The sequence below is a fragment of the Lissotriton helveticus genome, chromosome 7, assembly GCF_964261635.1.
Source record: "Lissotriton helveticus chromosome 7, aLisHel1.1, whole genome shotgun sequence".
Taxonomy (NCBI): Eukaryota; Metazoa; Chordata; class Amphibia; order Caudata; family Salamandridae; genus Lissotriton; species Lissotriton helveticus.
The window spans coordinates 1914864483-1914874945 of record NC_136068.1 but is presented as its reverse complement, the minus strand read 5'-3'; the positions used below and the strand labels follow the sequence as shown (position 1 = coordinate 1914874945).

At 42.4% G+C, this 10463-nt stretch overlaps 1 protein-coding gene across 1 annotated transcript; it reads right to left on the bottom strand.

Moving 5' to 3' along the window:
* Positions 1-1311: 1311 nt before the first annotated feature.
* Positions 1312-2244, bottom strand: LOC144769948 (olfactory receptor 7C1-like). The gene has a single exon (XM_078654142.1). The coding sequence runs from the start codon at positions 2242-2244 to the stop codon at positions 1312-1314; it is 933 nt and encodes a 310-aa protein (XP_078510268.1).
* Positions 2245-10463: the final 8219 nt, after the last annotated feature.

Here is a 10463-nt window from a genome sequence, read left to right as displayed (position 1 = left end):
AAAATAGCCTGATGTGAATCCTCCAGGGAGATATGCGTAAATGAGTCCAAGCGAGAGGTGTTGGTTGTCATGGCGCCTATCCTCATTGTATCCGTGTTTGTCGAAGTAGATGGCATGGATGGAAAATCCTTGATAATGTCAGAGATTTTCTTTTCAAAGTAATTGGCTATGGTATTACAAAGCGGGAGGGAAGGTGGAATCTCCTGAGAAAGTACAGTGGGATTGGTAAAGCTCTTGACTATCTTAAAGATCTTTTTCTGTCCCTTGTCAGAAGAAGAGATAACCTCTGAGTAGTATGTTTTTTTTGCCAGCTTAATTGCGGCATGGTAATTCCTCCGTGTGGATTTATATAAATCACGGGCAGCCACCTCATAATTCCTTTGCCACCTACGCTCCAATGATCTCACTGCGCCCAGCTCGATTTTTAGAGCTGATGAAAACCATGGGGCACTCTTTCTATTTTTAGGACAGCACACATTTCTTTGCTTCTTCCTTGTGTCCAAGGACGACCCAAATGTTGCCAGCCACTCACAGTATTGGTAATTGTCTGTTGAAGTGTGACCCGTAAGAACGGGTTTACTAACTCTTAACTTCTCCAAAATATCAGGCCGTGAGAAGGCAGTTATCCAATCCGGCTTACGACTGACAGAGTTTGTTTTTGCGCTTTTCACCGGAGCCTTCTGTTTAACCAAGAGAAGGAATGGAATAAGTTTATGGTCTGACCAGGTTAGGATATATGGAGGTTTAACCAACAGGCCATCGGAGTTAGAACAAATACAATCCAAAACATGGCCTGCTATGTGAGTGGGTTCTAGTGTTAGTCAAGTAAGGCCAAGTATATTAATAATATCCATAAACCCACTAGTGCCTGGTTCCTTAGGGGAACCTAGATCGAGATTGAGATCTCCCATCACCGTGCAGTGAGTGAACTTGAATGTAAGCTCACTCAGCACATCTCCAATGCTTTCCAAAAAATCAGCAGATGGGCCAGGTGGATGATAAATCAAAGCACCAGAGAAGGAAAAGGAATCATAGATGGCAAGGCAGAAGGCCATAGCCTCCGCTCCTTTGATGTCTGGCAACTCAAACGTAGTGCATTTAATAGCGCTGCGATGAATTATTGCCAGGCCACCTCCCCGCTGTAAAGGCCTATCTAATCGCTGGATTGAGAAAGCATTTATTTTCACCTATTCTTCTTCTTTTTGAATGCTTATGTCCATATGTCAGGGTTAGTTTCTTAGTGCAATGGTAGCATTTTCTTGACACAATAATGGGTAAGACACGTCATGCAAATTAAAACAGTGTATTATCTTAGAAACATATCCTCTTTCTAGTTTTCTGCATAGCTCTTTTTACCTCGTTGTTTCTCAAACTATAAATAAACGGATTCAACACTGGAATGACAATAGTGAACATCACAGCAAACAACTTGTCTTTTTCCAGTGACACCTCGGATGTTGTTTTCATATATGCACCAAGCTCAGTTCCATAGAACATAATAACAGCAATCAAGTGAGCAGAACAGGTGGAAAATGCCTTTTGCTTCCCGCCGGTGGAGGACATCTTCATTATATTTAAAATAATTAACGCATATGATGTAATTGTTAATATTAATGGACACAGTCCTATTACAACAGCTTCTGCAAAAGTTGCTATATCAATGAAAAATGTGTCTGTGCAAGAGAGTTTAAGAAGAGCAGTAAGATCACAAAAGAAATGATTGATTTCATTGGATCCACAGAAGGATAAATTTGATATCAAAACAGCATGTGGCATAATGTCCAGAAGGCCAAGCGCCCAAGAAGCAACAGCCAGCAATCCCACAACTTTCTTATTCATTATGGCTGTATAGCGGCGGTGGTTGCATATAGCAACATACCTGTCCAGCGCCATCACAGAAAGCAAGCAAATCTCTGTGCAGAGGAAGGAAGAGCAAAAATAGAACTGAAGAATGCAGCTAAGGAAATTGATTGATTTGTTGCCTGTTAAACACATTTCCAGCATTTTTGGAATAGTGCTAGATGTTAAACAAATGTCTATGAAGGACAAGTTAATAAGAAAATAATACATGGGCTTCTGAAGATTAGAATCATTGCATATTATTGTAATTATCACAATGTTTCCAAGCAGGGTTGTTAAATACATTTGTAAAAACACAATGAAAATTGGAACGTGAAGCTGAGGATTTTGTGATAGCCCCACAATGAAAAATTCAGTTAAGAAAGTTTGATTGAACTTTTCCATAGTTGTAATGCTTCTTGGTTGTTGTTCACTGTTTAGAATGATCATCTGGAGAAATAAATGCACACATTTTAGAAAGGCAATAATAGTCTTTTGTCTGTTTGTAGCATGCTATTATTCAATCAGAGAAGCATAACTAAGTACATCAGAAAGGAAAAAGGATGTTTCTAAGTAGTTGTCAATGGACTCTCTTAAGACATATGAGGCTATTGAACTACCAGATCTTAACTTGCACACACGGCTATGGCTGTCCTGAACGACTAATACCAATAACAAATTAAGGTTTTCATAACACTCAGAAATCAATAACAACCACATGTTTAACTTGTTCAAATCTTTCTTCTGAAAATAGCTTCCGTTGAATCCCCCCAAAAATATGAATTATTTGTAAATGTATATAATCAGGTGCAACATTGTCATTATCATTTAGTTTGCATGTTGCTGTCAATAGTGTGCCCCCAAACTGCTGCAAATATTTGTAAGCAACCTGTTTATTATTTTGGGGTAAATGACTGCTCACCTCAAGGAACACCCACAACTCTTGTCAGTGTGAACTTTTAATGTCACATCATTAACCGGAGCTCACCCCCTGGTAGCTATGGCACATAGCAGGTAGGCCAAATTTAGGCAAGGTCTAAAGCATTAATGCACAACGACAACTGTGTTAAAGACAAAATGCAAAACAATAAAGGTCCCAAACTGAACTGAAATAATCGAGTACGTTTTAGTCCAATAAGGCAACTGGAGATATAATTTTTTTACGTTTTAAGTAGGACAAACACCAAGAAAGCATAAAGTGCCACTAAGGCTATTTTAAAGATTTTTAAATTACAGTGCTCACCTGTTGCTACGTATGGAGCCGAGGTATGGGGATTGGGAAGCAGCCTTTGTATTCAAAGGGAGGAAAATCACTTTTGCAGAAAAGTGTTGGGCGCACCAATCTCCTCACCTAATTTTATCTGTCATAGTGAATTAAACCTTCATTATATAAGTGATTTTATTAGAGCAAGACCAGCACTCTTCTGGATTAGAATCTGGAGGAATGATGCTGCTGCTCTTACACAAAATATTATAAATGACTGTCTAAACTGTGACCATGGAATGGAGATTCCATGGCTCTCAGAAGTTTTTAAATCACTTAATGAAGTTGACAGAGGTAGTCTGTTCACCGATCCTACGATAATTGAACCAAAGGATAAAGTTGAGGTTAAAAATGCACTCTATGCACTTTATAACAATGAACGGCTAATTAGCGAATCACAGAAATCAAGTGTTACGAAATATATAGGTAATGAACTGTGTAGCCAAACCTTGCCGCCCTACCTCTCCCTCCCCATGACTAGTTGGGAGCGATCATTATTCTTTCGTCTAAGGGCAGGTATTGTAAAATTTCTGCTGTCTTTTCCTTTGGGGTATCGTCACAGTAATGATTTCACTCCATGTCCCTGTGACGGTGTGAGTACACAGGATGATTTGCATTTTTTATTTTTTTGTAAATTTTATCTTAAATTCGTTAAATGGTTTTTAACTCCCAATTTTAAAAAACTTAGACCATTGACACTCAAAGAATCATATAGTATGTTGGTTGCTCTGGATACCGATGAATTAACTTTTCGCACGAGCACTTTTTTAAGATCGGCTATACGAGCCCGCAAAACGATGGAAAATCCTTGAACAAAGCAATCAGTCTTAAATGTGTTACAATGAAAATATTATATAATGATATGAAATGTATTGTATTGTCACTGTATGGAATCCAATATCATGCTATTGTGAAATATCTCTCCGTATAACATTGTTTTTATTATTTGTATGTACATATATCAAAATGGTTTGCTGTTATGATCGGTACTGTTATGAATTTTAAGAAATTCGAATAAAGGTCTTTTGAAACTTTGAAACTTGAAACATAAAGTGCCAATGATAGCCAATTGTTATGGTAGCCTGCAATCAAGGTGCAGGGCTGGATGCACCAAGAGTATTGGTTGTGGTGAAAATGTTTAGGTCAGAATGTTTGTAAAAGTTTCTAACTCCGACTGGTCTTAGGGAAAGTTTTCCAAAGTTCGAAAACTTTCTTCTGTTGCCCAAATAACATTTGTAACCTTCTAAAGCCACCAACAGAGGCACTTAGAGACTCACAGGGTGTCAGTCAGAGGCCAACTGTAGGGTCTTGTCCAGGTCCAGTTCCCACTTACCAGCAGAGTACTTTAAGGAAAAGGCCTCTTGTAGCTTATTGTCTCCTTGTAGTCATGCAATAGGACAGCCAACCGATGCTTGGAGTTCACATCTGCGTCCTCTGGACAAGAGGGAATAGGCACAATACTTTAGGGCTCCTCTAAGGTCACAGGTGGCTGGTAAAGTCATTTTCTATCCTTCTGCAGGTCCAGAAAGTGTTCTGCTCCTGTACCTTGGATTGCAACATTTATGCTTGGCAACATCTAGAGAGTGGGGGTGGACTCCTGGGCACCCCCACATTAATTGCGTAAAAGTGCCTTTCGGCAATTCTACTCATTTCTTTAGTGGCTCCTGTTTGTAAGCAGGACAAAACTGCCATGCCTTTGTGACAGAGCATTTTCAAGATGTTTACAGTATTTTGCTACACTAAACTTGGGTTCTGAGGGTAGAAGGTGTGTAGGGGACTGCCATAGTGAAATAACCAGGGTCCTCTCACATCTAACTCTAAAGCCCAATTTTTAGCAGGCACAGCACCCACAACATACCCAGAGACAGAAGTCTGGTAGGACAAAAGCATGGACCGTCAGCAACCAAGCAGGGGAGACACAAGAATTGTTTTGTCATGCTGCTGTCTCTCTTCTGAGAGCAAGATGCGTGGCTCAACAGACCTGTCCAGCAGGATTTGGGACTGTGGTGTTAAAAGTCTGTCCACAACTTCAGCACAAAAGAGTGATTTGTATCCATTCAGTTCAGACTTTTCTTTTTCCCTGGGTGGCAGCTGGCTAATGCCAATGTTAATCAACCTTCTGAAAGTTCAGGCAGGTAAAGGGTAACTTTTCAAAAGTTTGTTTTACTTAATTATTTATTAAAATTCTAACTTCACCACTGGATTTTTCTATTTGGTCCATTTCCCCAGTTAGCATGGTAAGTATTAAAATATGCCCTCTTTATTTTTCTTAATAGGACATCTAAGATGCCACAGTGAAAATATAATTGTTTGCATTGACATTGTAGGGGTATGGCAATATTATTTCCTACCTATCCCACTTTTAAATATCATACAAACTACCTGTGAGCTATAAGGCTTACAGGAAGGTGTTGTACTAATATTTAAAAAGAGGTTCTTATCTGTCAAAAGATTTTGTTTACAGGTGGCACTACACGTTTATTTACACAACAGCAGTTAGGCCTTACAGGGTAGGTCTGGGGTCATGTTTGTACTGCCACTATAACGAATGGCATAATAGGCGGTAGGATCTCATGGGTCCCAGCCTGTTATATATAAAAGAGATGGAGAGCAGACAATCTGGTTCTAAAAGCAAAAAGGGGCAATCCCTCCGACAGGTACTCCACTAAGTGGCTCCTGATGTAGTAAAAACTCTTATATGATTCCTCGATAACATCCGTCATCTATACAAGGGTCAGGGCACTCCAAAGCCTGGGATGCCATTGGGTGAGGGAGGGGGCCTCCGGGGGGGCAATTGCCATCTTGGCCACCCCTAGACAAAGCCCCATAATGGAGCAGTCCCCCTGGGTTTGGTGCTTCAGACTAGGGTCCCGTATCCCTAGGAGAGTGTGTGCTATGGTTTTAGGGATTGGATAGCCCGGGGTCTGATTGATTTGTGCCAGGATTTCCTTCCAGAAGGGTTGAATGGAGGGGCAGTCCCACCAAATATGACAGAAGTCTCCCAGAAGTCCACAGCCCTGCCATTTATTTGAAGTGTTTTGGAATATGGTGTGCAATTTCTGGGGGTATAGGTACCACTCATACTTAATTGTGTAGTGGGCTTCCCTGAGTTACTTGGAGCGGTTGTCTTTGGTAATTTGTTTGTACGGGGAACCCCAATGCTTTTCCCCTATAAGGGTGGGCAGCAAGGTATCCCAAAAACTTCTGAGTTGCCGAGTCGACCTGGGTCCCATCGTTAGAAGCAGAGAATACAGGAATGAAATGCAGCCCTTGCCTGTGATGCCAGATTGCACACATTTCTCATATGGGAGCAATTCCTTAGGTGTGGCCAGCCACTCCCGGGACGCTGCACCCAATGTTTGAGCTGAGTGTAATGATATTGTCCCATGGGTGGTAACTTGAAAAGAGCTGTGCATTCTGCAAAAGTTCGCAGTTCTCCCTGCTTAAACAGGTCCGATAATATAAGGCATCCCCCTCTCCCTCCATTTTATAAAAGGGCCCTCCAATTGTGCCGGGACAAGGCCAAATTGAAGCTGATGGGGGTGTAGGGTGAAGGAAAGGTTGTTAAAGGCAAGGCCTTAGTGACTTTATCCTATATTTGAAGTGTGGTTGCTGTGGGGGTGCTGAGATATACATTAAGTGACCTATGTTGCTTCTGTCTCCATGGCAGGTACCATATGGTCCTACCTGCAATCTGATTGTCCATAATGTGCCCGTGTTTAGCAGAGGCTTTAGTAGACTATTCAGCATGAACCCATGGCTAAGCGGTATTGTACTACATATGGAAATCTGGAAGGGAGAGCCCTCCTCCAGGCAGGGTTTCTTCAGTAGGCGGTAAGATAACCAGACCTTTTCCCCTGCCAGACAAATTTTGTGATCATTGTCCTCATCTTAATGAACAGTTCCTTGTCTGTTGTAATCGGAAGGCCCTGAAAGAGGTAGCAGAAGCGGGTCAGGGTGTTCATCTTGACAGGGTTGATTCTGCCTATCCAGGAGATAAATACAGACCCCCACATTTTAAAATTGGATTTGAGTTGCCTCAGGAGTAGGGGATTGTTTGCCTTGTAGAGATCTGTGAGTTTGAGGGTAATTTTAATACCCAAATAGGTGATTTCTTTGAGAGTGCAACAGAAGGGAGAAGCCCCTTCAATCGTTGCCAACACTTCTCAGGTCAAGTTAAATAGAACCTATTTAGCAAGACCTTGAATCCTGCTACTCTTTCAAAGTGGTTGAGTTCAACCTGTATAGTCAGCAGCAAGGTCGCAGGGTCAGTGATAGGAAGGAGGACATTGTCCACAAAGAGCAGGATTTTGTGCTCATAGGAACCAAACGTAACCCCTCGGATGCCTGGGTTGGACCTTAGTAGCTCCACAAATGGTTCGATGCAGAGGGCAAAGAGCATGGGGGAGAGGGGACACCTCCACCTTGTACCTCGCGTGAGCTGGAAAAGTTCCGATGCTTCTCAATTTACTAACACTCCGGACTTTGAGGAGTGATAATTGGCCTGAATCATGCCTATAAAGGGTTTGTTGATCCCGAAGCGGAGTAGGGTAGAGATTAAGAAGGCCCAATATACCCGGTCGAAGGCCTTTTCGCGTCTAAAGAGAGAAGGGCTGCTGGGATATGTTTCTTTTGCACCTTCTCAATTAAATGAAGTATCCTCTGGATTGTCATGGGTCTGCCTACCCTTGATAAAGCCAGATTGGTTGAGATGTGCTAGCGTGGGGAGGACATTTTCCATTCGACTGGCCAGTATCTTAGAGTAAAGTTTAGCGTCCAAATTGAGGAGCACTATAGGTCATACGATGTGCATTTTTTATTTATTTATTTATTTAACTTTTAAGGGGCACAGCAACCCACCGAGGGTTTCCCGGCGCCGAGGGACAGATTAAAAGAAAGAAAAGAGACCAAACACAAATCATTGCCAAAAGAGCCAAGTCTTGAGTCCTTTACGAAAGCTGAGATAGGTAGTTTCAGTTTTCAAAGCAGTGGGCAGGGTATTCCAAATCTTAGGGACTAAATGGGAGCACGAGCGACCGCCCATTTTCACCAGCTTTAATCTAGGATTTACAAAATCACCTTTACAGGCGGATCTAAGAGAACGAGTGGGGTGATAAGCATGAATAAGTTCCTGTAGATATACAGGGGCATTACCCTGTTTAATCTTAAATATATAGCAGAGGGCCTTAAACTTGATTCTGCTGGCGATCCTGAGGCAGTGGAGGTCTAGGAGCGACTAGGAAATGGAGACTCTCCGCGGAACATGGCATAGGAGTTGTGCAGCCACATTCTGCACAACCTGAAGCTTTCTAAGAGTTTCTTGGTCAGCTCCCAGATAAAGAACGTTACCATAGTCCAGGCGTGAAACAACTAAAGCCTGGACAACCGTCACTTGTGTGGAAACAGGGAGCATTTAGAGAATTTTGTGGAGCCATCTTAAGATAGTAAAGTATTTGGAGGCCACTTTTACTACTTGCTTCCACATAGAAAGATTCTCATCAATGAAAAATCTAAGGTTGTGAACCTGGGCAACAGGTTGGGGAAGAGAACCCATTTCTTGAGGCCAATGTTGGGGGCCCCATGAATACTTCCCCTTGAACAAGATGACAACCTCAGTCTTGTCCCCATTCAATTTCAAAAAGTTATTGCGCATCCATTCTGAGACTTCATTCAGTCCTTGTTTAAGATACTGCCATCTTCCACAGTAGAAAGAGAAAATATGATTTGAGTATCATCAGCATACGAAAATAGAGAGAGACCCGCTTTCTCCACAATGGTAGCCAGGGGTCTAACTGTCAGGATCTGAACATTCGCGGGTCACTGATCGGCATCGGCGAGGACTCAATCCGTTGGAAACTACAGTTCCCGGCATGCTCGGGGAGGACGTTACGTGCTTGACGCAAAGCACGCAATATCAGAAGTAAAACACTACCCATCGGTGATGGCGGGGCCGATAATTCATTTGGAGTCAGAGGCTGTGGTTTGTATCGTTGCTGCTGTACCGGTAAGCGCTACCTCTGTGTAAAGTGATTGTCTCCGGTGAACTCCGTACTGGAGGTAGGCTCAGGTCCTTTTGGGAGGCGAGACGACTCTCGCCAAGGAACCTGATCTGGGGCCGTTCATTCGGCTGAGACAGACATTCTGCTGTTTTAGACACGGGGAGCAACAAGACAGCATTTGCTCTTTGTGTATTCAGGAGACCTGAGCCGAACACGTATTATGACATTTCATGTGGTGTTCCTGTGAGTGGATTAAGGATTGGTTGGGGCTCCAGCCATACTCATTTCGTCTACTTGTTTCCCACATTGGAGGTGCTTTATGGGGAACTTTGAAACACCAGACTTTCCAAGGTTGTTTTCAACAACTAGCAGGGTTAAGAATCGATTAACCCAGGCTTGATTTATATTTTCTTTCGTTGTCTCACATTGCTGTTCTTCTTATGTTCTAAATACAGGGGAGCCGAACTGGGGAGATTTGTCTATTTACAAGACGTGAATTCATGTGTATTTAGGTATGTCATGGTTATGTTAACAGGAATAGTCTTGCACCAAAAAAAAAACAATAGGAGAATCACACAAACCTGCCTTATGTTTTTTCTATTGCAGTAGATGAATCTCTGTTCTCACCTCATTCCTCATCCCTGGTTTACGCCTTCAATATTTTTCTTTACAGGTAGGGACAAGGATTGTACAGGGGTTAGCAATAGGGTGTTCTTGCTGATGTTAAACTGAGTGCTTCCTGAAGATATATATACTTAGTGTATGTTATTGTCGTTTTAGGTCTCCTTCCCTGCTGTCCCCTTCCTTTCCTTCCCTCACCTGACTATCCTAGTAGTCTGTGCATATACTCCAGACTCTTGGGGACGTCGTGCGGGGGAAGCCATAGGCAAATCAGCACAATCCCGAAGAAGCACGACGGTGGAGCCTGACACTAACATAGATATTAAAAAGTAAAGGACTCATGATAGACCCCTGAGGCACGCCATACGCTGAAGAATGGATTTTGGAAGAGCTGCAAAGTACGGCCATTGAGGAAGGAGGGAAACCAAGCCAAGGCAGGACCCTCGACTCCCAAAGAACGGAGATATGCAAGAAGAATGGAATGCGACACGTTATCAAAAGCCACACTCAAATCAAGTAGTATGAGTGCCGATGTCTCTCCACAGTCAATACAGTGACGCAGTCTCTCGGTGACTCCAAGAAGAGTTGTTTCAGTGGAGAAACCTGATTGGGATAGATGTAGGGAACCCAGACTTTCTACATAATGAGTTAGCTGATTATTGATATGTCTTTCCAAAATCTTGGGAAGTACAGGTAGTAGAGAGATGGGCCTATAGTTAGATAATTTAGAGGGATCAGCT